Below are 26124 nucleotides of genomic sequence, written 5' to 3' on the forward strand. Positions count from 1 at the left end.
CGTCCTGCAAGCTGAGACGCCCCGGAGAAGCCCCTTTTCTAAGGTTGAGAGTTGGGGCCACTACTGTGTTTACAAGGGCCCATTGGTGGACATTGCATCTCTTCCAATATTCTTCCAATTTACAGTAGGCTATTTCTTTACCTATAGAGTGAACAAAGGGTCATGTTAATGGGATAGAATGTTAATTCCTTGTTCCAATCCTTTTATGTCCTGGCATTACCTTATTGGATTATTACATTAGCTGATGATATTCATGCTATATCCTCATAAAAATGGTTTAGGGTTAATGTGCACAATAAATCAAAGTCCTAGTTCATGATACAGCCACCCTATTGTAAAGATAGCCAAAATGAGATACCATGTTGGATACATTTTCTTTCTCCCAAGACAAATACTCGTGTTTCTCACTAAATACAAAAGGAAAGGGGGAAGGAATTTGGAAATCCAAAATGTTATCTTACAGACAGTACAATAGAGTAGACGACAGACCTTATTCTGCAACTCCACGCCCTCACCCCTCCCTCCCTCTTTCCTTCCCCACAGTCCATACTGTCTCGCGTTCTCCTTGTGCGCGCGAACCAACTACGTTTCATTCTAAGGACTGGATAAGACGAGAGGAACAGCATGGCTTTCCCAAAGAACTCGTTAATATTGGTGTTTGTTCTTATTTATTCCCTCAGTTGGAATGGTAAGTAAGACAAATACAGTAATTTTGCTGTGTTTTTGATTTTGGTAAACTTTTCTCGTGGATTTGACAATGTTTACAACGGGGAGAGTTTGAATGCACTTCGGCATGCATCCTGACTGAGTGACTGATGGATGCTGTAGCAGCCCAACGGTGGCTTTCGATATTTGGCTAATTTGAATGAAACATTTCATTTATTACAGTACAGTCACATTAAAACCAAGTAGATTTTAGACATTTTGCGAAGCTTTGGATAGTAATTAAGCCATAATACACACTTTGAGTCAAGCTTTTGTAGCGTATTTCCAGATTTGGAGAAGCCGTTGGAGCATATCCTGAGTGTGCAACATATTAGGAACACCTACTCTTTCTATGACATAGACTGACCAGGTGAAAGCTATTATCACTTATTGATGTCACTTGTTAAATCCACGTCATTCAGTGTAGATGAAGAGGAGACAGGTTAAATACGGATTTTGAAGCCTTGAGACAATTGAGACTGGTTGTGTATGTGTGGAATTCAGAGGGTGAATGGGCAAGACAAAAGATGTAAGTGCCTTTGAACGGGGTATGGTACTAGGTGCCAGGCGCACCGGTTTGAGTGTGCCAAGAACTGCAACGCTGCTGGGTTTTTCACACTCATCAATTTCCCGTGTGTATCAAGAATGGTCCACCACCCAAAGGACATCCAGCCAACTTGACACAAATGTGGGAAGCGTTGGAGTCAACATGGGCCAGCATCCCTGTGGAACGCTTTCGACACCTTGTAGAGTCAATGCCCCGACGAATTGAGGCTGTTCTGAGGGCAAAGGGGGGGTGAAACTCGATATTAGGAAGGTGTTCCTAATGTTTTGTACATTCAGTGTATGTTTTTCGGAAATGAAAAAGCGTCCATATATCCCAAACTAGTAGAAACCTGCCATAGACAGTTAACTGAAAATTTTAATGACGTCTCAATTTTAAAATAGTCATTTAGTTAGTTATAGGCTACGATTTTAATTACCGTTGCTAAATTGGCACCTTGGCGAGTGTGACTATGAAATCACGTTGCCAATTATCACAACAAATATCCAAAATTCTGGGTATTAAACCTTGTTGTGTTTTTGCATTATAAACATAATTTGCTTACCAATATTATCATATGATATGTGCTGGACTGCCAAAGGCCATGGTGCTAACTGTTAGACACCCCTCTCCAACGACCAAGAGGTTTACATTGTTTAATCAAGAGCTGTTTTGCCACTGACTGCTGTCAATGGCGTATCTGTGTTTTTCATCTCCTGGACCATGCCCTTCTTTTAAGTATAAACTGTTATGTGTTCACTGTGCCTGCTTTGATGAAAATCATAAGATGCTCCAGGACAGAGTTCTGCAGATAAAATATCAGGCATAAACAAGCAAGTGAGTATTAGTCACATTTAGGCTCTATTCTTTTCACACAGTTGTGACTGAAAATGTGTAGGTTTGGGTTACTGTGGGTATGTGAATGTAAAGTTAGTATATGGTCATCTGACACTTTGTTGTAAATACTTTGCATGAGTAGGCCTATTTGTGTGTACCTACATTTTTGTGTGTGTGTGCGCAAGTGTGTGCATGTTTGTGCACTCTATGCTAGGAGGGGTGGAGCTTGAGTGTTGCTTTTACTAAGTGCAGCTCCTATTAACAGTGTGAGTGGCGTTTTCATCGTCTGACCCTGCTGGTCACCAGGCACAACGTTTCCTCTCCACCCACTAATCCTCCCCTTATACTACAGCAGACACTCCCTGTTCATTTAACTATCTCTGTGTATGGTGTGGCCCTCCCTCTCCTCTCTCTCTCCCTCCACCACTTCACAACAGGACAACACTCACTCTGCCCTGGCCTTATCCTTAATTTAGCCTCCAATCCCTGTTTTTTTCCCTCTTTTAACCTTGTCTTAATTGGGTCACCTCTACTTAATCCTCACCTCCTCCTCGCCTCCCTGGGAGATGGGGTAAAGCTGTCTGTTTTGGGATTATTGACTAGAGATAGAGACCCTTGGCCCATCTGGAGCCTCTAAACAGAGACTGTTGTGAGTATGATGCCCCTCCTCATTTAGGCATTTTGAAGGGACTTGTATCTTAAATTCTTAAAAGTAGATAACAGCATTTCCATACGAGGAGTTCAACAAAATACTTGACATGATATTGAGCATGCATGCCTAATCTGTTCCTGCCTTTTACTGTAACTCAAAAACATGAGGGCATTTCAGGACTAACATAATTTATAATCAGGCTCCTGAGGTTGGAGATTCTCTAATGAAGTTTTAGAGAACCAAATCATCCAAAAACCAAAGTAGTGCTGCTCACTGAGCAGAGAAATCAGGCCTGGCTTTCTTTGAATGACACACAAGCTGCCGTTATTTATAGGGTTGCATTATTTCTCTCCATATTTCTTGAAGCATTCGCCCATTCCCCGCATATATTTTAATCTGAATTCAGATGAAGGAAATAATGGACTTCAAATTAAGCCATCATTGGAATATGGAAGTGCCTTACTGACCCCCTCCATCATAGGAGCCTCAGTAGGCCTATGCCCACTCAGTGAGCAGCCCACTTCCTGCTTGATGGAGCATCCCCTGACCTCTGCTGATAGAAGCACAATGGGATGCTGTTCCCTCTCAGAGACCAGTCTTTGCACACTGCTAGGTTAATCAACAATGGAGCCCTGCTTTTCCTGCAGCTTAATATTCAGAAGTATTACAGTTCTTTAAGTATGTATTTGGGACTGAACTCAGATGACCCAAAATATAAAATTAAAGAAGGCATCTGAAAGGAAGCTTTTAAAATGACTGAAGGAAATTCAATGGACATATTTAAAGGATCTTTGGTAGAGGAAGATGTTCTCTTCACATCTTCAATGATTCCCTCTTATAGAAAGAGGGGAGATGGAGCGAGAGAGTGAGTTTTTCTTGACTGAATATAACCTTTCTTAGTTTTGGCAGTCATTATTTTACTGAGGAAAGGAGCCCTCAGCCCTTCCTAAAAATCTATTTGAAGAGCTCCCCAGATTACACACTATTCATCACGAATGGAAACATTCATGGCATAGTAATACACAGCTGCTAGTGGTTCTCTGACATGTACATCTAGATAAGATATAATGCCATTAACCAGAGCCCCTGGCTGAGATATCAACCTGTCACTTACTGATGGGGGAACACCGTATGCTCATTAGAGCATAATGCAATTGAATGTTAATCATCACTTGTCACCATATGATGTAATGTCATAGACATCCAACAGGGGGCAGCAAGAGGGTAATTCATTCTGGATGGTCTATTAAATAGATAAACATGCTTAATCCTAAAGCAAACTCTCAGGCTCCCAGCAATGCTTCAGATGAATTATTATATTCAAGCCATGCTTTCTCGCAGAGGAAAAACATATTCTATAAAATGAAATCAAATTTTTTGAGGCCAAGACTGAAAGAACAGAAGTCAGGCTGAACAATGGGATTCTAGCTCCAGGAGCTAGACACTTCTCAATACCATGAGAACAAACTGTACCGATAGGCTCATACCTTTCGTGACTTTCCCTCTCTTTTCTTCATGACTCCTCCGTTACAAAAGTGGGCAGCTGTGGAAATGGGGTGGATTTGCCGTGTGACGGTCCAGAGGCAGCTGGGATGTGTGCAGCTGTGGGCCTCGTCCATACTGCGTTAGTGCATTAGCCTGAGTGACAGCTAGCCACGGCACATACTCAAACATACTGACTCTTTGTCTTCATTAGAGAGAGGGTGCTGTCTGAGCCCAGAGGCTTAAAACAGGGCCATGAAATAGTGCTGATACTTATCATTTTTATTCGGATCCCCATTAGCCGACGCCAAAGGCGACAACTAGTTTTCCTGGGGTCCGACACATAACGAAAAAGACCACAGACAAAAATACTTTACAATTTTCATACATTTAAAACATTAACATAGACATTACAGATTTATATACACGGAGTGTATATATACAGCTCTGGAAAAAAATAAGAGACCACTGCAAAAATACAAGTTTCTCTGGTTTTACTATTTATAGGTATGTGGTTGGGTGAAATTAACATTTTTGTTTTATTCTATTAGCTACCTACAACATTTCTCCCAAATTCCAAATAAAAATATTGTCATTTAGAGCATTTATTTGCAGAAAATGACAACTGGTCAAAGAACAAAAAAGATGCAGTGTTGTCAGACCTCGAATAATGCAAAGAAAATAAGTTCATGTTCATTTTTAAACAACACAATACTAATGTTTTAACTTAGGAAGAGTTCAGAAATCAATATTTGGTGGAATAACCCTGATTTTTCAATCACAGCTTTCATACGTCTTGGCATGCTCTCCACCAGTCTTTCACATTGATGTTGGGTGACTTTATGCCACTCCTGGCGCAAAAATTCAAGCAGCTCGGCTTTGTTTGATGGCTTGTGACCATCCATCTTCCTCTTGATCACATTCCAGAAGTTTTCAATGGGGTTCAGGTCTGGAGATTGGGCTGGCCATGATAGGGTATTGATCTGGTGGTCCTCCATCCACACCTTGATTGACCTGGCTGTGTGGCATGGCGCATTGTCCTGCTGGAAAAAACAATTCTCAGAGTTGGGGAACAATGTCAGAGCAAAAGGAAGCAAGTTTTCTTCCAGGACAACCTTGTACGTGGCTTGATTCATGTGTCCTTCACAAAGACATCTGCCCGGTTCCAGCCTTGCTGAAGCACCCCCAGATCATTACCAATCCTCCACCAAATTTCACAGTGGGTGCGAGACACTGTGGCTTGTAGGCCTCTCCAGGTCTCCGTCTAACCATTAGACGGAGGTGTTGAGCAAAGCTGAAAATTGGACTCATCTGAGAAGATTACCTTACTCCAGGCCTCTACCGTCCAATCCTTATGGTCTTTTGCAAACCTCAGCCTGGCTCTTATTTGCTTCTCATTGATGAAGGGCTTTTTTTCTAGCTTTGCACGACTTCAGCCCTGCCCCTAGGCGTCTGTTTCTAACCGTCCTCGCCGTGCACCTCACCCCAGCTGCCGTTTGCCATTCTTTTTGTAGGTCACTTGATGTCATCCTACGGTTGTTGAGTGACATTCGAATGAGTTGGCGGTCATCCCGGTCAGTAGAGAGTCGTTTTCGCCCTCTGCCGGTCTGTAGCTTTGTTGTCCCCAATGTCTGCTGCTTGCTCCTTGTTCTTATGAACCGCCATATTTTTGAAATTTTAAGGATGGAAGCAACCTGATGCTCACTGTATTCCTCTGCCAGTAAAGCCAGAATTGAACCATTCTTTTCCTCACTCAAAACTTTATTTTTCAACTTTTCTGGCATGGCCAATAGTTATTTTTTAAAATTAATATGACTTTTGAGGTACTATTAGCTCTGTTTTTGCCATCCAACTGGTCCTATTGCAAGAGGATAGTGATGACCACTGCAGTGGTTTTTATACGTTTCCTCGTTAAATAAGATTTGGTTCAGGTGATCAGCTAATCAGTACCTAATTCAGTAGAATGAGGTGTGCCTGTGTTGGAATTCAACAGACACTAGAATGGAATGGCTGTCATACATGTAGAGATGCTGATTTAAGAAAGATTTGCAGTGGTCTCTTAATTTTTTCCAGAGCTGTATATATATATATATATATACTACATGACCAAAACTATGTGGACACCTGCTTGTCGAACATCTCATTCCAAAATCATGTGCATTAATATGGAGTTGGTCCACCCTTTGCTGCTATAACAGCCTCCACTTTTCTGGGAAGGCTATCCACTAGATGTTGGAACATTGCTGCGGGGACTTGCTTCCATTCAGCTACAAGAGCATTAGTGAGGTTGGGCACTGATGTTGGGCGATTAGGCCTGGCTCGCAATCCGCGTTCCAATTCATCCCAAAGGTGTTCGATGGAGTTGAGCCGACACTTGGCATTCTGCGTGGTGATCTTAGGCTTGTGTGCGGCTGCTTGGCCATGGAAACCCATTTTATCAAGCTCCTGACGAACAGTTATTGTGCTGACGTTGCTTCCAGAGGCAGTTTGGTACTCGGTAGTGAGTGTTGTTACCGAGGACAGACTAATTTAAATGCTACGCGCTTCAGCACTCGAAGGTCCCATTGTGTGGCCTACCACTTCACGGCTGAGCAGTTGTTGCTCCTAGACGTTTCCACTTCACAATAACAGCACTTACAGTTGACCGAGGCAGCTCTAGCAGGGCAGACATTTTACGAACTGACTTGTTGGAAAGGTGGCATCCTATGACGGTGCCACGTTGAAAGTCACTGAGCTCTTCAGTAAGGCCATTCTACTGCCAATGTTTGTCTATTGAGATTGCATGGCTGTGTGCTCGATCTTGTACACCTGTCAGCAACGGGTGTGACTGATATAGGCGAATCCACTAATTTGCAGGGGTGTCCACATACTTCTGTATATACAGAAGTGTTAAACAAATCAAAATATATTTGAGATTCTTCAAAGTAGCCACCCTTTGCCTTGAGTGCTCCCGAGTGGCGCAGCGGTCTAAGGCACTGCATCTCAGTGCTTGAGGCGTCACTACAGACCCCCTGGTTCGATTCCAGGCTGTATCACAACCGGCCATGATTGGGAGTCCCATAGGGCGGTGCACAATTGGCCCAGCGTTGTCCGGGTTTGGCCGGTGTAGGCCGTCATTGTAAATAAGAATTTGTTCTTAACTGACTTGCCTAGTTAAATAAAGGTTAAATATTTTTTTTATTTTAAATGAAGGCCTGATTCACGCAGTCTCCTCTGAACAGTTGATGTTGATGTGTCTGTTACTTGAACTCTGTGAAGCATTTATTTGGGCTGCAATTTCTGAGGCTGGTAACTAATGAACTTATCCTCTGCTGCAGAGGTAACTCTGGGTCTTTCTTTCCTGTGGCGGTCCTCATGAGAGCCAGTTTCATCAAAGCACTTGATGGTTTTTGCGACTGCACTTGAAGAAACTTTCAAAGTTCTTCACATTTTCCGTATTGACTGACCTTCATGTCTTAAAGTAATGATGGACTGTCGTTTCTCTTTGATTATTTGAGCTGTTCTTGCCATAATATGGACTTGGTCTTTTACCAAATCAGGCTATCTTCTGTATACCCCCCCACCTTCTCACAACAGAACTGATTGGCTCAAACGCATTAAGAAGGAAATAAATTCCACAAATTAACTTTTAACAAGGCACACCTGTTAATTGAAATGCATTCCAGGTGACTACCTCATGGATCTGGTTGAGAGAATGCCAATAGTGTGCAAAGCTGTCATCAAGGCAAAGGGTGGCTACTTTGAAGAATCTCAAATATAACATATTTTTTGGTTACTACATGATTCCGTATGTGTTATTTCATAGTTTTGATGTCTTCACTATTATTCTACAATGTAAAAATAAAGAAAAACCCTGGAATGAGTAGGTGTGTCTAAACCTTTGACTGGAAAGTATTCAGACCCCTTCCCTTTTCCCACATTTTGTTACATTACAGCCTTATTCTAAAATGGATTAAATAAATGTTTTTCCTCATCACTCTACACACAATGCCCCATAATGACAAAGTGAAAACAGGTTTTTAGATTATTTTGCCAATTTATTAAAAAACAGAAATACCTTATGTAAATAAGTATTCAGACCCTTTGCTATGAGACTCGAAATTGAGTTCAGGTGCATCCTGTTTATATTGATCATCCTTGAGATGTTTCTACAACTTGATTGGAGTCCACCTGTGGTAAAGGCACACACCTGTTTATATAAGGTCCCACAGTTGACAGTGCATGTGAGCGCAAAAACCAAGCCATGAGGTCGAAGGAATTGTCCGTAGAGCTCCGAGACAGGATTGTGTCGAGGCACAGATCTGGGGGAGGGTACCAAAATATTTCTGCATTATTGAAGGTCCCCATGAACACAGTGGCCTCCATCATTCTTAAATGGAAGAAGTTTGTAACCACCAAGACTCTTCCTAAAAAAAAATATTCAATTTTATTTGGAACGGCAAGCCAGACAAAATTCAACGGGCCTATTTATATAATGAATATGAATTCGGAGGACAGAAATTTTTAAATATTAAAGCATTAGACCTATCACTAAAAACTTCAGTCATACAAAAGTTATACTTTAATCCGAACTGGTTCTCTAGCAAATTAGTAAGATTGCCTCACCCAATGTTCAATAATGGCCTTTTTCCCTTTATTCAGATTACAACCTCTCACTTTCAGTTATTTGAAAAGGAAATCATCTCCCAAATATCACTATTTCTAAAACAAGCCATAGAAAGATGGTTGGAAATTCTATTTAATCCTCCAAAAACGACACAACAAATAATGCAACAAATATTGTGGTTAAACTCAAATATACTAATTGATAAAAAAAACATTGTTTTTTGATAAAAAAAAAAAAAGAAGGTATAATCTTCATAGATTATATCATAAGTAGGACTGGTGGAGTTATGTCGCACATGCAGCTAACAAAAACATCCCAGTCTCTACGGTGAAGCATGGTGGTGGCAGCATAATGCTGTGGGAATGTTTTTCAGCGGCAGGGACTGGGAGACTAGTCAGAATTGAGGGAAAGATGAACGGAGCAAAGTACAGAGAGATCCTTGATGAAAACCTTCTCCAGAGCACTCAGGACCTCAAACGGGGGCGAAGGTTCACCTTCCAACAGGACAACAATCCTAAGCACACAGCCAAGACAATGCAGGAGTGGCTTCGGGACAATTCTCTGAATGTCCTTGAGTGGCCCAGCCAGAGCCCGGACTTCATACCCCAAAAGACTCAAGGCTGTCATAGCTGCCAAAGGTGCTTCAACAAAGTACTGAGTAAAGGATCTGATTACTTATGTAAATGTTATATTTCTGTTTTTTTTTATTTTAATACATTTGCAAACATTTCTAAAAACATGTTTTTTCATTGTCATTATGGGGTATTGTGTTTAGATTGATGAGGGGAAAAAAACGATTTAATCAATTTTAGAATAAGGCTGTAACGTAACAAAAAGTGTCTGAATACTTTTTGAATGCACTCTATATATATTACAACTAAAGACAAACACAAAATATACAATAAAGAATAATAATATGTGGGGTGTGTACATACAAGTACTGATGGAAATACTGACAAAATGTTGCATCAAAAATGGTATTGGTGGCATATATGCTCTTGAATTGATATTCGATATTGAGTAGAGCTTAAAAAGTATACTTGTTGTTGGTGCAACCTGCACTAATCTACTTGCAGCGCGTCTCAGTATTTTTTTTTTTGGCCAAGCCATGCAGTTTACTTTCCCAATTACTTTTTGCTTGGTGCTGGGACTCCAACTTTACCAAAACATTAATTGAACCTTTAAACTTCCAGATCATTTATTCTGATTGACCTCAAATGTTCACAGCCCTGACAGCTGCATTCAGGAGCTCAGACGACCATGACACCTCTCATTCTGGAGGCTCATTGATCAAGGCTAGGGAGCCATGGAGTTAGGTCCTGAGCCTTGCTGTGCTAAGCCCCCCTGAGCAATGATGAGGTGAGACAGGAGCATGGGGACTGAGGGAAGTGCCAAAGCGGTCCATCCCCCCCTGCACCATTTGACGTTGCTCACTGAAGGGTGGACCAAAACAATGAGCAGGGGTTTCTATGGGCCCCAGGTTGCTCCACCCAGGCTTTGATTAGAGGAGGGGGTCTTCCTAATCTGAAGTGTATCTAGACCTGTATATAGGGGGTCTAGAGGCTGTGTGCTGATCTGAAGACAAGATAGTCTTTTTTTTTGTTGGGATTCAGCTTCTCTAGTGGAGCTCTTTCATTGATTATGGTTACATACCCATGACTTTAGATTTTGGTTGGACGTCTTTGCCACGTTGTTAAAAAATAAACCAGGCACAGACAGTATATCAAAGAGGCATCCAGTAGCCAGGGCATGAGTAGGCATCCACCCCGGCCTGAGCTGAGCGCTTTGCCATGCATACAGTATCTCCAGACTGTGGATTATTAATCTTAGTGTGTGTTTTCATATTGAACAGTTGCTCTTTATGATGTGGTCGATTTATTCCTGCCCTCTTGGAATACATTTCCTCAGCATTGACTTATCGCATTCGTGCCAGAAAACAGAAGGAAAAAAAACTCCTATTTTTGTTTTTTTAATCTTTTTTAAATTGTTATTATTTTTTTATTTTTTATTTTGTCATTTAGCAGACGCTCTTATCCAGAGCGACTTACAGGAGCAATTAGGGTTAAGTGCCTTGCTCAAGGGCACATTGACAGATTTTTCACCTAGTCGGCTTGGGGATTAGAACCAGCGACCTTTCCGTTACTGGCACAACGCTCTTAACCACTAAGCTACCTGCCGCCCTCTTGAGATTAAGTGTTTTATTCAGGGCATCTCTTTCATCAGAATGGAATGTGTTAGACCCAGGGGAGAACGACTGCTCCCTCTCATTGAAGCGCAGAAGTTCAAGGCCGACCGTGGTACTGCAGGCATTGTTTGCAGAAAACAGCATCCCCATTTTTATTTTTTATTTTATTTAACCTTTATTTAACCAGGTAAGCCAGTTGAGAACAAGTTCTCATTTACAACTGCAACCTGGCCAAGATAAAGCAAAGCAGTGCGATTAAAAACAACAACACAGAGTTACATATGAGGTAAAAGAACAAAGTCAAAAAATACAACAGAAAATATATATACAGTGTGTGCAAATGTAGCAAGTTATGGAGGGAAGGCAATAAATAGGCTATAGTGCAAAATAATTACAATTAGTATTAACACTGGAATGATAGATGTGCAAGAGATGATGTGCAAATAGAGATACGGTGGTGCAAAATAAATAACAATATAGGGATGAGGTAGTTGGGTGGGCTAATTTCAGATGGGCTGTGTACAGGTGCAGTGATCGGTAAGGTGCTCTGACAACTGATGCTTAAAGTTAGTGAGGGAGATAAGTGTCTCCAGCTTCAGAGATTTTTGCAATTTGTTCCAGTCATTGGCAGCAGAGAACTGGAAGGAATTGCGGCCAAAGGAGGTGTTGGCTTTGGGGATGACCAGTGAGATATACCTGCTGGAGCGCAGACTACGGGTGGGTGCTGCTATGGTGACCAACGAGCTAAGATAAGGCAGGGATTTGCCTAGCAGTGATTTATAGATGGCCTGGAGCCAGTGGGTTTGACGACGAACATGTAGTGAGGACCAGCCAACAAGAGCGTACAGGTCACAGTGGTGGGTAGTGTATGGGGCTTTGGAGACAAAACGGATGGCACTGTGATAGACTACATCCAATTTGCTGAGTAGAGTGTTGGAGGCTATTTTGTAAATGACTTCGCAGAAGTCAAGGATCGGTAGCATAGTCAGTTTTACGAGGGCATGTTTGGCAGCATGAGTGAAGGAGGCTTTGTTGCGAAATAGGAAGCCGATTCTAGATTTAACTTTGGATTGGAGATTCTTAATGTGAGTTTGGAAGGAGAGTTTACAGTCTAACCAGACACCTAGGTATTTGTAGTTGTCCACATACTCTAGGTCAGACCCGTCGAGAGTAGTGATTCTAGTCGGGTGGGCGGGTGCCAGCAGCGTTCGATTGAAGAGAGGGGGGGGGGAGGGGCATGGGCAAGTTGCAGCGGAGGGTGCAGAGTTGGTGGCCGGGGTAGTGGTAGCCAGGTGGAAAGCATGGCCAGCCGTAGCAAAATGCTTGTTGAAATTCTCGATTATTGTAGATTTATCGGTGGTGATAGTGTTTCCTAGTGCAGTGGGCAGCTGGGAGGAAGTGCTCTTATTCTCCATGGACTTTACAGTGTCCCAAAACTTTTTGGAGTTAGTGCTACAGGATGCAAATTTCTGTTTGAAAAAGTTAGCCTTTGCTTTCCTGACTGCTTGTGTATATTGGTTCCTAACTTCCCTGAAAAGTTGCATATCGCGGGGGCTATTTGATGCTAATGCATTACGCCACAGGATGTTTTTGTGCTGGTCAAGGGCAGTCAAGTCTGAGGAGAACCAAGGGCTATATCTGTTCTTAGTTCTGTATTTTTTGAATGGGGCATGTTTATTTAAGATTGAGAGGAAATTACTTTTAAAGAACAACCAGGCATCCTCTACTGACGGAATGAGATCTATATCCATCCAGGATACCTGGGCCAGGTCAATTAGGAAGGCCTGCTCGCTAAAGTGTTTTAGGGAGCGTTTGACAGTGATGAGGGGTGGTCGTTTGACCGCGGACCCGTTACGGACGCAGGCAATAAGGCAGTGATCACTGTACATCACTGGGGCAAAGCTTCCTGCCATCCAGGACCTCTATACCAGGCGGTGTCAGAGGAAGGCCCTCAAAATTGTCAAAGACTCCAGCCACCCTAGTCATAGACTGTTCTCTCTGCTACCGCACGGCAAGCGGTACCGGAGTGCCAAGTCTAGGTCCAAAAGACTTCTCAACAGCTTCTACCCCAAGCCATAAGACTCCTGAACAGCTAATCATGGCTACCCGGACTATTTGCACTGCCCCCCCACCCCATCCTTTTTACGCTGCTGCTACTCTGTTAAGTATTTATGCATAGTCACTTTAACTCTACCCACATGTACATATTACCTCAACTACCTCAACTAGCCGGTGCCCCCGCACATTGACTCTGCAACGGTACCCCCCTGTATATATAGCCTCCCTACTGTCACTTTATTTTACTTCTGCTCTTTTTTTCTCAACACTTTTTTTGTTGTTTTATTCTTACTTTTTTTGTTTAAAATAAATGCACTGTTGGTTAAGGGCTGTAAGTAAGCATTTCACTGTAATGTCTGCACCTGTTGTATTCGGCACATGTGACCAATAACATTTGATTTGATTTGATCGCTGAGATCCTGGTTGAAGACAGCGGAGGTGTATTTAGAGGGTAAGTTAGTCAGGATGATATCTATGAAGGTACCCATGTTTACGGATTTAGGGTTGTACCTGGTAGGTTCGTTGATAATTTGTGTGAGATTGAGGGCATCTAGTTTGGATTGTAGGATGGCCGGGGTGTTCAGCATATCCCAATTTAGGTCACCAAGCAGTACGAACTCTGAGGATAAATGGGGGGCAATCAATTCACATATGGTGTACAGGGCACAGCTGGGGGCTGAGGGGGGGTCTGTAGCAAGCGGCAACAGTGAGAGACTTATTTCTGGAAAGGTGGATTTTTAGAAGTAGAAGCTCAAACTGTTTGGGCACAGACCTGGATAGTATGATAGAGCTCTGCAGGCTATCTCTACAGTAGATTGCAACTCCACCCCCTTTGGCAGTTCTATTTAGACGGAAAATGTTATAGTTGGGGATGGACATTTCAGAATTTTTGGTGGCCTTCCTAAGCCAGGATTCAGACACTGCTAGAACATCAGGGTTGGCGGAGTGTGCTAACGCAGTGAATAACTCAAATTTAGGAAGTAGACTTCTGATATTAACATGCAAGAAACCAAGGCTTTTGCGATTACAGAAGTCAACAAATGATAGTGCCTGGGGAGTAGGAGTGATACTGAGGGCTGCAGGGCCTGGGTTAGCCTCTACATCACCAGAGGAACAGAGGAGGACTAGAATAAGGATACGGCTAAAGGCTTTAAGAACTGGTCTTCTAGTGCGTTGGGTACATAGAATAAAGGGGGCAGATTTCCGGGCGTTGTAGAAAAGATTCAGGGCATTATGTACAGACAAGGATATGGAAGGATATGAGTAAAGTGGAGGTAAACCTAAGCGTTGGGTAACAATGAAAGAGATAGCATCACTGGAGGCACCAATTGAGTCGGTCTCCGCGTGTATGTGGGGTGGGACAAAGGAGCTATCTAAGGCAGGTTTAGCTGGGCTGGGGGATCTACAGTGAAATAGTACAATTAGAAATAACCGAAACAACAATAAGCTAACCATATTGACATGGGAGAGAGGCATAAAGCAATCACGTGTGTAATTTGAGAGAGCTAAGACAACAGCTGGTAATGACGACACAGTTTGGGCTGAGGCTAAACATAAACAGGATGCGGTACCGTAAAAAGGAACAGTCCAGCAGGCATCAGCTGTATAGCTGAGTTATCATAAGGTCCGGTGAACAGCAATAGGATAGTTCGGAGGTAGTTCAGGGGCTGCTAAAGCACTAGCGAGCAAGAGGCCACGGCTAGCGTGTGCTAGCGGGCCGGGGCTAGCAGATGGAATCTTCGTGGTCGACGTCGTAACGGGAAGCCTGTTGTAACCACATCAGACGATTTCGTCGGTAGCCAGTCGTGTAGGATCGACGGGGCTCCGTGTCAACACTAGGTGTTCCCGTCCGGTTGACAGAGAGGTAGATAGCCGGGTGATGGGCCTAGCTCAGGATGATTAGCCAAACCACAACGTCCATTTTGTTGCAGCTAGCTGGTAGCGATGAATCCGGAGTTAAAGGTCCAGTGATTCAGTGATTCCGGCAGAAAAACTGATATGTTCTGGGGCGATAACGCGCTGTGCAGACAGTGCAGAATGGCCGAATAATAGTCCAGGCTAGAGCTGGCTGGTAGGTTGTGTTCAGGCCACGGACAATGGTGAAAAACCGCTAATGGTAGCTGATAGCAAGTAGCTAGTTAGCTGGCTACTCCCGTCCGGTAGACCGAGAGGTAGCCGGGATATGGGCTCTAGGCTAGCTCGAGGCTAACTGGTGCTTGCATCGGGGGCAGTGGTGATTAGCCAAACAGCAACATCCATTCGGTTGCGGCTAGCTAGTTGCGATCCGGTGATTAATGGCCAGTGATTAAATTATTCCGGCAGAAAAATCCAATGTTCTGGGTGAAATACCGCTAACTGTGGCAAATAGCAAGTAGCTAGTTAGCTGGCTAGCTAGTTTCAACTGGAGATTCTAGATAAAAGGTAAGTCAATAATAGAAACCGTTCCACATTGAGTGAGGCGGGTTGCAGGAAAGTATATTTTGTAGAAGGATGAATGGGGAAATATGTACGAAAAATAAATAAAAAAACAGGGTATTTACAGGCTATTTATAGACACTCGACAAAAACAGGACTGCACTACTACGCCATCTTGGATGCCATTATAGTGAATGGGATCTTTGTGGTCAATCTTTGTGTAAAAAATTAATACATTAGAAGACAGTCATGGTACCAATAATTGCTTCTAATACACCAGATGTATGTCCTTGAACCAATTATTTTAAAATCGCACAAAGAAGAAGTTATAAGGATAATTTAGTTGCTAATGGCAGCCTGCAGTACCCCGGTCGGCCTTCAACTTGAGTGGTCATTATGGCCAAACAACAATTGTTTACAGATAGATTATTTCACTTATAATTCACTGTATCACAATTCCAGTGGGTCAGAAGTTGACATACACTAAGTTGACTGTGCCTTTAAACAGCTTGGAAAATTTAAGAAAATTATGTCATGGCTTTAGAAGCTTCTGATAGGCTAATTGACATCATTTGAGTCAATTGGAGGTGTACCTGTGGATGTATTTCAAGGCCTACCTTCAAACGCAGTGCCTCTTTGCATGACATCGTGGGAAAATCAAAAGAAATCAGCCAAGACCTCAGAAAAAAATTGTAGACCTCCACAAGTCTGGTTCATCCTTGGGAGCAATTTCCAAACACCTGAAGGTAGCACGTTCATCTGTACAAACAATAGTACGCAAGTATAAACACCATGGGACCACGCAGCCGTCATACCGCTCAGGAAGGAGATGCGTACTGTCTCCTAGAGATGAACGTACTTTGGTGCGATCAATCCCAGAACAACAGCAAAGGACCTTGTGAAGATGCTGGAGGAAACAGGTACAAAGGTATCTATATCCACAGTAAAACGAGTCCTATATCGACATAACCTGAAAGGCCGCTCAGCAAGGAAGAAGCCACTGCTCCAAAACCGCCATAAAAAAAGCCAGACTACAGTTTGCAACTGCACATGGGGACAAAGATCGTACTTTTTGGAGAAATGTCCTCTGGTCTGATGAAACAAAAATAGAACTGTTTGGCCATAATGACCATCGTTATGTTTGGAGGAAAAGGGGGGGCTCTTGCAAGCCGAAGAACACCATCCCAACCGTGAAGCACGGTGGTGGCAGCATCATGCTCTGGGGGTGCTTTGCTGCAGGAGGGACTGGTGCACTTCACAAAACAGATGGCATCATGAGGAAGGAAAATTATGTGGATATATTGATGCAACATCTCAAGACATCAGTCAGGAAGTTAAAGCTTGGTCGCAAATGGGTCTTCCAAATGGACAATGACCCCAAGCATACTTCCAAAGTTGTGGCAAAATGGCTTAAGGACAACAAAGTCAAGGTATTGGAGTGGCCATCACAAAGCCCTAACCTCAATCCTATAGAAAATGTGTGGGCAGAACTGAAAAATTGTGTGCGAGCAAGGAGGCCTACAAACCTGACTGTTACACCAGCTCTGTCAGGAGGAATGGGCCAAAATTCACCCAACTTATTGTGGGAAGCTTGTGGAAGGCTACCCGAAATGTTTCACCTAAGTTAAACAATTTAAAGGCAATGCTACCAAAAACTAATTGAGTGTATGTAAACTTCTGACCCACTGGGAATGTGATGAAAGAAATAAAAGCTGAAATAAATAATTCTCTCTACTATTATTCTGACATTTCACATTCTTAAAATAAAGTGGTGATCCTAACTGACCTAAGACAGGGAATTTTAATTGATTAAATGTCAAGAATTGTGAAAAACTGAGTTTAAATGTATTTGGCTAAGGTGTGTGTAAACTTCCGACTTCAAATGTATTAATCATAGGCATTAGTCTGGGTCGCACCATTTACAAAGACCTAACTTTTATGCCATAATGACCATTAAAGCCAGTGCCTGAGCTCTCTTTGGGCAATATTAGCCAGCCCGTCTGTCTGTACAGTATGTCCCCTCATATTTGGAGTGTCCGTCTGTGGGACACATGGCACTCTCTTAGGCCAGGATCCGGGCCTTGGCAGAGATCCCGACGATTCCAAAGGGACTCTGAGAACCTCTCTGATGTCGTCCTTGCTGAAACTTCCCCCCATTCTCTCTTCCTATGCAAAAACAGTTCAACAACCAGCAGCTGCACACACCTGGCACCCAATTCACAGACAAGGCAGATTTTTGTGGGGGAATGGGCAGAGGTGGGGGTGCTACACTGCTCAGGTTACACAGAAATCATATACTACAATGCACCCCCCCTCCAATCCTACCACCCCATCCTTCTCAGTCAAAAATGTGTCCTCCCACACCTCTCTCATGCCCCCCCTCTCTTATGGCCACTCTCGACCCCCCTCGTCTTTGTTTGGCAGGCCTGCCAAGGCCTCTGTATTTCTGTTGCTGTAGGAAACAGTATTTATTAACCATAGAAATATCAATAGCAGAATAACAACACCAGTGGTTTTTAGATACAGGGAGAGACAGGGTGGAAGTGTGGGGCAACGTGCAATCCTGTTAAAGAGAGAATAATTGTTGATATGACTTGTAATTTAAAATCCTTTAATTTATTCAGTCTATTCAAGGACATTTATTTTCTACATGGCACTTTGGTCATTTTGGCCCGGGATTATTACTCCATACCTCTGTACTGTGAATGGGCAGACGAGAGAAGGCTGGTATGATGTCCAGATCTTGCGATTCATAGTAGTCTGCGTGACAGGCATAGGCAGTCTAGGGTAACTTGGTATCATGCACCTTTCCAAACACCTTTGATAGATTGTCTTACTGTCGGTTTAAAACTAAAAAATCGAATAGTTGATTTGTCATGTGCTTCGTAAACAACAGGTGTGGACTAACATTGAAATGCTTATTTACGGGCCCTTCCCAACAATGCAGAGAGAAAGAAAATAGATAAATAATAGAAAAGTAAAACACGTAATAATAAAAGTAATAATAGATACACAATGAGTAACAATAACTTGGCTATATACAAGGGGTTCCAGTACAGAGTTGATGTGCAGGGGTACGGGGTAATTGAGGTAGACATGTACATACAGTGCATTCGGAAAGTATTCAGACCACTTTACTTTTTCCACGTTTTGTTACGTTACAGCCTTATTCTAAAATGGATTCAAGAAAAAAACGTCCTCATCGATCTACACAAAATACCCCATAATGACAAAGCAAAAACAGAAATACCTCATATACATAAGTATTCAGACCCTTTGCTATGAGACTCGAAATTGAGCTCAGGTGCATCCTGTTTCCATTGATCATCCTTGATGTTTCTACAACTTGATTGGAGTCCACCTGTGGTAAATTCAATTGATTGGACATGATTTGGAAAGGCACCCACCTGTCTATATAAGGTTCCACAGTTGACAGTGCATGGAATCGAAGGAATTGTCCGTAGGCACAGATATGGGGAAGGGTACCAAAATAATTCTGCAGCATTGAAGGTCCCCAAGAACACAGTGGCCTCCATCATTCTTAAATGGAAGAAGTTTGGAACCACCAAGACTCTTCCTAGAGCTGGCCGCCCGGCCAAACTGAGCAATCGGGGGAGAAGGGCCTTTTTTAAATTTTTAATTTAACCTTTATTTAACCAGGTAGGCCAGTTGAGAACAAGTTCTCATTTACAACTGCGACCTGGCCAAGATCAAGCAAAGCAGTGCGATAAAAACAACAACAACACAGAGTTACACATGGGATAAACAAAACATACAGTCAATAACACAATAGAAAATCTATATACAGTGTGTGCAAATGTAGTAAGTTATGGATGTAAGGCAATAAATAGGCCATAGTGCAAAATAATTACAATTTAGTATTAACACTGGAGTTATAGATGTGCAGAATATGATGTGCAAAAAGAGATACTTGGGTGCAAATGAGCAAAATAACTAACAATATGGGGATGAGGTAGTTGGGTGGGCTAATTACAGATGGGCTGTGTACAGGTCCCATGTAGTCCTGTGTAGCTCAGTTGGTAGAGCAAAATGTAAATCGGTAAGCTGCTCTGACAACTGATGCTTAAAGTTAGTGAGGGAGATAAGAGTCTCCAGCTTCAAGGCACCAAAAGGCACCTAAAGACTCTCAGACCATGAGATAAAGGATTCTCTGGTCTGATGAAACCAAGATTAAACTCTTTGGCCTGAATGCCAAGCGTCACGTCTGGAGGAAACCTGGCACCATCCCTACGGTGAAGCCGTATTGAGACTAGTCAGGATCGAGGAAAAGATGAACGGAGCAAAGTACAGAGAGATCCTTGATGGAAACCTGCTCCAGAGTGCTCAGGACCTCAGATTGGGGCGGAGGTTCACCTTCCAACAGGACAACGACCCTAAGCACACAGCCAAGACAACATAAGAGTGGCTTTGAGACAAGTCTCTGAATGTCCTTGAGTGGCCCAGCCAGAGCCCGGACATGAACTCGATCTAAAATCTCTGGAGAGACCTGAAAACAGCGACACTCCCCATCCAGCCTGACCGAGCTTGAGAGGATCTGCAGAGAAGAATGGGAGAAACTCCCCAAATACAGGTGTGCCAAGCTTGTCGCGTCATACCCAAGAAGACTCGAGGCTGTAATCGCTGCCAAAGGTGCTTAAACAAAGTACTGAGTAAAGGGTCTGAATACTTATCTAAATGTGATATTTCAGTTTTGTATTTTTAATACACTTGCAAAAATGTCTAAAAATCTGTTTTTGCTTTGTCATTATGGGGTATTGTGTGTAGATTGATGAGGGGAAAAAACAATTTAATATATTTTAGAATAAGGCTGTAACGTAACAAAATGTGGAAAAAGTCAAGGGGTCTGAATAATTTCAGAATGCACTGTATAACTAGGAATAAAGTAGTGCCTTGAGGTTGGATGCCAAGCAGTTGCCATACCATGCGGTGAAGCAGCCAGCCCAGTTTGATAGGAAAAAAATCAACTCACTTGGGCTTAAAGCTTTAAGTGTGCTGTGAGGGTGCTGTAATGTGAACTTGATTTTACTTATACATGCACATAGCTTTACCTATTGTCCTTAAAGGGTAGGTAGCATAAAGGTAACCACATGTAACATATGGATTTGCATTAGAATACGAATCAAAAGTCCCACCTCACTTTTAGATTTTTCTAGTTATTACATAAAACTGATCAGAATTCAGAAGAATACCGAAGTCATGCCGGACAAAACATTTGCGGTGTGTGACGTAATATGGAGGACCTGGCAAGCCAGCCTATTCCCTATAATGTAAACTCCAACATAAATAACTTCAAATGTACAACTTTAAATTAAACCAAATCGTTTGCACTCATGACTACTGGTTTCAATTTAATTTTCAGCCAATTTACAAGCAAATACTTTATGAATTTATTGTTACAAATCAGCTTGCAAGGTTGCTAGCCAACTAGCCTGCTAACGTTACGTTAGCACTGCGTGAGTCAGCCAGTTGCTATCAACACTAGCTTACAGTTACATTAAAGTAAACCAAAGTTTTGGAAATGCATAATGCCATCTAACCAGTTAACTCAAATCAAATCAAATCAAATTTTATTGGTCACATGCGCCGAATACAACAGGTGCAGACATTACAGTGAAATGTTTACTTACAGCCCTTAACCAACAGTGCATTTATTTTAAACAAAAAAAGTAAGAATAAAACAACAACAAAAAAAGTGTTGAGAAAAAAAGAGCAGAAGTAAAATAAAGTGACAGTAGGGAGGCTATATATACAGTAAAATAAAGTGACAGTAGGGAGGCTATATATACAGGGGGGTACCGTTGCAGAGTCAATGTGCGGGGGCACCGGCTAGTTGAGGTAATATGTACATGTGGGTAGAGTTAAAGTGACTATGCATAAAGTCACTATGCATAAAGTCACTTTAGCAAGCCAGCCAGCTAAAGTTAGTTATTATAGCCTGCTAGCTAGCCTAGCCAGCTAACTAGCCTAGCTAGCCAACCACCCCGGTCGACATAGCTAAGTAGTAAGCCAGAGAACAACCACAGATGGGGTAAGTTATAAATATATTTGGAATAACTTGTCTAGCACATGCAGGAACCCACAGAACACAACAAAAAAAGCCAGCAGATATAATGTAGAGAGAGCGGAGAATTACCGATTGACGGCTGATTTAGCTACCAAAGTCAAAGAAGAGCCAAGGAGAGGCCTTCAGAGGGAGAGTCAGCTAGGTAATCCAATAGCGATATAGTAAGGTAAATCCACGTTGAATTTACCCGGTTTATACATTTACATTTTAGTCATTTAGCAGACGCTCTTATCCAGAGCGACTTACAGTTAGTGAATACATATATTTTTTTATACTGGCCCCCCGTGGGAATCGAACCCACAACCCTGGCGTTGCAAACGCCATGCTCTATCAACTGAGCTACATCCCTGCCGGCCATTCCCTCCCCTACCCTGGACAACGCTGGGCCAATTGTGCGCCGCCCATGAGTCTCCCGGTCGCGGCCGGCTGCGACAGAGCCTGGATTCGAACCAGGATCTCTAGTGGCACAGTTAGCACTGCGATGCAGTGCCTTAGACCACTGCGCCACTCAGGAGCGCCACTTAGACCACTGCGCCACTTTATCTCCATCACTGCTGACACTCGCGATGTACCGGTAGGTTGGTAAGAAATAGAGGTTGCAGGCTTCACATTCACCTTCGGCACAGCACCTGGTTTCAGTTAGTCTCATTCCGAAACCTGCCTTCCACTGGTTATACCAAGCCATCGATTGCCTCCGGGGTGAAATGGGCACCACATACAGTAGACATGCACATGGTTCCCATACTCCAATCTGCTCGCTTCAACCGGACAAACCGTTCCGACTTCAAAGTTTGCTTCTCGTTTTTGGGCCACAAATGAGTCGTAACCCTGTCCTTGTGAGTATGACTGCACTATGTGGCTATTACTGCACTAGCTACAAATGATGGAAAACTACTACAAGACTTACTTGCTCGCTCGACTACCACTATATGGTTTCTTCTTCGTGGATGTACAGTACCAGTCAAAGTTTGGACACACCTATTCATTCCAGGGTTTTTCTTTATTTTTACTATTTTCTACATTGTAGAATAATAGTGAAGACATCAAAACTATGAAATAACACATATGGAATCATGTAGTAAGCAAAAAAGTGTTAAACAAATCCAAATATATTTTATATTTGAGATTCTTCAAATAGCCACCCTATGCCTTGATGACAGCTTTGCACACTCTTGGCAGTCTCTCAACCAGCTTCCCACATATGCTGAGCACTTGTTGGCTGCTTTTCCTTCACTCTGCGGTCCGACTCATCCCAAACCATCTCAATTGGGTGGAGGTCGGGGGATTGTGGAGGCCAGGTCATCTGATGCAGCACTCAATCACTCTCCTTCTTGGTAAAATAGCCCTTACACAGCCTGGAGGTGTGTTGGGTCGTTGTCCTATTGAAAAACAAATGAGTCCCACTAAGCCCAAACCAGATGGGATGGCGTATTACTGCAGAATGCTGTGGTAGCCATGTTAGTTAAGTGTGCCTTGAATTCTAAATAAATCACAGACAGTGTCACCAGCAAAGTACCCCCACAGCATAACACCTCCTCCTCCATGCTTTACGGTGGGAAATACACATGCGGAGACACAAAGACACGGCGGTTGGAACCAAAAATTTGGACTCCAGACCAAAGGACACATTTCCACCGGTCTAATGTCCATTGCTCGTGTTTCTTGGCCCAAGCAATCTCTTCTTCTTATTGGTGTCCTTTATCAAATCAAATCAAATGTATTTGCCACATGCGCCGAATACCACAGGTGTAGACCTTACAGTGAAATGCTTACTTACAAGCCCTTAACCAACAATGCAGTTTTTAAGAAAATTTATAAAAGTGTTAAGTAAAAAATAGCAAATAATTAAAGAGCAGCAGTAAAATAAAATAACAGTAGGGAGGCTATATACAGGGGGTACCGGTACAGAGTCAATGTGCGGGAGCACCGGTTAGTCGAGGTAATTGAGGTAATATGTACAGTGGGGAAAAAAAGTATTTAGTCAGCCACCAATTGTGCAAGTTCTCCCACTTAAAAAGATGAGAGGCCTGTCATTTTCATCATAGGTACACGTCAACTATGACAGACAAATTGAGAAAAAAAAATCCAGAAAATCACATTGTAGGATTTTTAATGAATTTATTTGCAAATTATGGTGGAAAATAAGTATTTGGTCACCTACAAACAAGCAAGATTTCTGGCTCTCACAGACCTGTAACTTCTTCTTTAAGAGGCTCCTCTGTCCTCCACTCGTTACCTGTATTAATGGCACCTGTTTGAACTTGTTATCAGTATAAAAGACACCTGTCCACAACCTCAAACAGTCACACTCCAAACTCCACTATGGTCAAGACCAAAGAGCTGTCAAAGGACACCAGAAACAAAATTGTAGACCTGCACCAGGCTGGGAAGACTGAATCTGCAATAGGGAAGCAGCTTGGTTTGAAGAAATCAACTGTGGGAGCAATTATTAGGAAATGGAAGACATACAAGACCACTGATAATCTCCCTCGATCTGGGGCTCCACGCAAGATCTCACCCCGTGGGGTCAAAATGATCACAAGAACGGTGAGCAAAAATCCCAGAACCACACGGGGGGACCTAGTGAATGACCTGCAGAGAGCTGGGACCAAAGTAACAAAGCCTACCATCAGTAACACACTACTCCGCCAGGGACTCAAATCCTGCATTGCCAGACGTGTCCCCCTGCTTAAGCCAGTACATGTCCAGGCCCGTCTGAAGTTTGCTAGAGTGCATTTGGATGATCCAGAAGAGGATTGGGAGAATGTCATATGGTCAGATGAAACCAAAATATAACTTTTTGGTAAAAACTCAACTCATCGTGTTTGGAGGACAAAGAATGCTGAGTTGCATTCAAAGAACACCATACCTACTGTGAAGCATGGGGGTGGAAACTTCATGTTTGGGGCTGTTTTTCTGCAAAGGGACCAGGACGACTGATCCGTGTAAAGGAAAGAATGAATGGGGCCATGTATCGTGAGATTTTGAGTGAAAACCTCCTTCCATCAGCAAGGGCATTGAAGATGAAACGTGGCTGGGTCTTTTAGCATGACAATGATCCCAAACACACCTCCCGGGCAACGAAGGAGTGGCTTCGTAAGAAGCATTTCAAGGTCCTGGAGTGGCCTAGCCAGTCTCCAGATCTCAACCCCATAGAAAATCTTTGGAGGGAGTTGAAAGTCCGTGTTGCCCAGCGACAGCCCCAAAACATCACTGCTCTAGAGGAGATCTGCATGGAGGAATGGGCCAAAATACCAGCAACAGTGTGTGAAAACCTTGTGAAGACTTACAGAAAACGTTTGACCTGTGTCATTGCCAACAAGGGGTATATAACAAAGTATTGAGTAACTTTTGTTATTGACCAAATACTTATTTTCCACCATAATTTGCAATGTGATTTTCTGGATTCTTTTTTCTCAATTTGTCTGTCATAGTTGACGTGTACCTATGATGAAAATTACAGGCCTCTCTCATCTTTTTATGTGGGAGAACTTGCACAATTGTTGGCTGACTAAATACTTTTTTTCCCCACTGTACATGTGGGTAGAGTTAAAGTGACTATGCATAAATAATAAACAGAGTAGCAGCAGCATAAAAGAGTGGTGTGGGGTGGGGTGGGGGGGGGCAATGCAAATAGTCCGGGTAGCCATGATTAGCTGTTCAGGAGTCTTATGACTTGGGGCTAGAAGCTGTTGAGAAGCTTTTTGGACCTAGACTTGGCGCTCTGATACTGCTTGCTGTGCGGTAGCAGAGAGAACAGTCTATGACTAGGGTGGCTGGAGTCTTTGACAACACCGCCTTGTATAGAGGTCCTGGATGGCAGGAGTGGCGCAGCGGTCTAAGGCACTACAGACCCCCTGATTCGATTCCAGGCTGTATCACAACCGGCCGTGATTGGGAGTCCCATAGGGCGGTGCACAATTGGCCCAGCGTTGTTCGGGTTTGGCCGGTGTAGGCCGTCATTGTAAATAAGAATTTGTTCTTAACTGACTTGCCTAGTTAAATAAAAAAATTAAAAAAAGCTTGGCCCCAGTGATATACTACCCTCTGTAGTGCCTTGCGGTCGGAGGCCGAGCAGTTGCCATACCAGGCGGTGGTGCAACCAGTCAGGATGCTCTCAATGTTGCAGCTGTATAACTTTTTGAGGATCTGAGGACCCATGTCAAATCTTTTCAGTCTCCTGAGGAGGAATAGGCTTTGTCGTGCCCTCTTCACGACTGTCTTGGTGTGTTTTGACCATGATAGTTTGTTGCTGATGTGGACCCCAAGGAACTTGAAGCTCTCAACCGTCGATGAGAATGGGGGCGTGCTCAGTCCTTTTTTTCCCTGTAGTCCACAATCATCTCCTTTGTCTTGATCACGTTGAGGGAAGACCCAGAGTAGTGGTTTCTTTGCAGCAATTCGACCATGAAGGCCTGATTCACACAGTCTCCTCTGAACAGTTGATGTTGAGATGTGTCTGTTACTTGAACTCTGAAGCATTTATTTGGGCTGCAATTTCTGAGGCATGTAACTCCAATGAACTTATCCTCTGTAGCAGAGGTAACTCTGGGTC

The 26124-nt window shown here is 43.0% G+C and overlaps 1 protein-coding gene across 2 annotated transcripts in view; it reads left to right on the forward strand.

The window, feature by feature from the left end:
• The first annotated feature begins 550 nt into the window (after positions 1–550).
• LOC121579370 (cell surface glycoprotein MUC18) overlaps positions 551–26124 on the forward strand; it is a 96257-nt gene continuing 70683 nt past the window's right edge. For both annotated transcript variants that reach the window (XM_041893912.2, XM_041893911.2), the window contains exon 1: positions 551–688. In XM_041893912.2, the coding sequence (XP_041749846.1) occupies positions 625–688 (64 nt within the window). In that variant the 5' untranslated portion in view covers positions 551–624. The remainder of the gene's footprint in view (positions 689–26124) is intronic.

The sequence above is a fragment of the Coregonus clupeaformis genome, chromosome 13, assembly GCF_020615455.1.
Source record: "Coregonus clupeaformis isolate EN_2021a chromosome 13, ASM2061545v1, whole genome shotgun sequence".
NCBI lineage: Eukaryota > Metazoa > Chordata > Actinopteri > Salmoniformes > Salmonidae > Coregonus > Coregonus clupeaformis.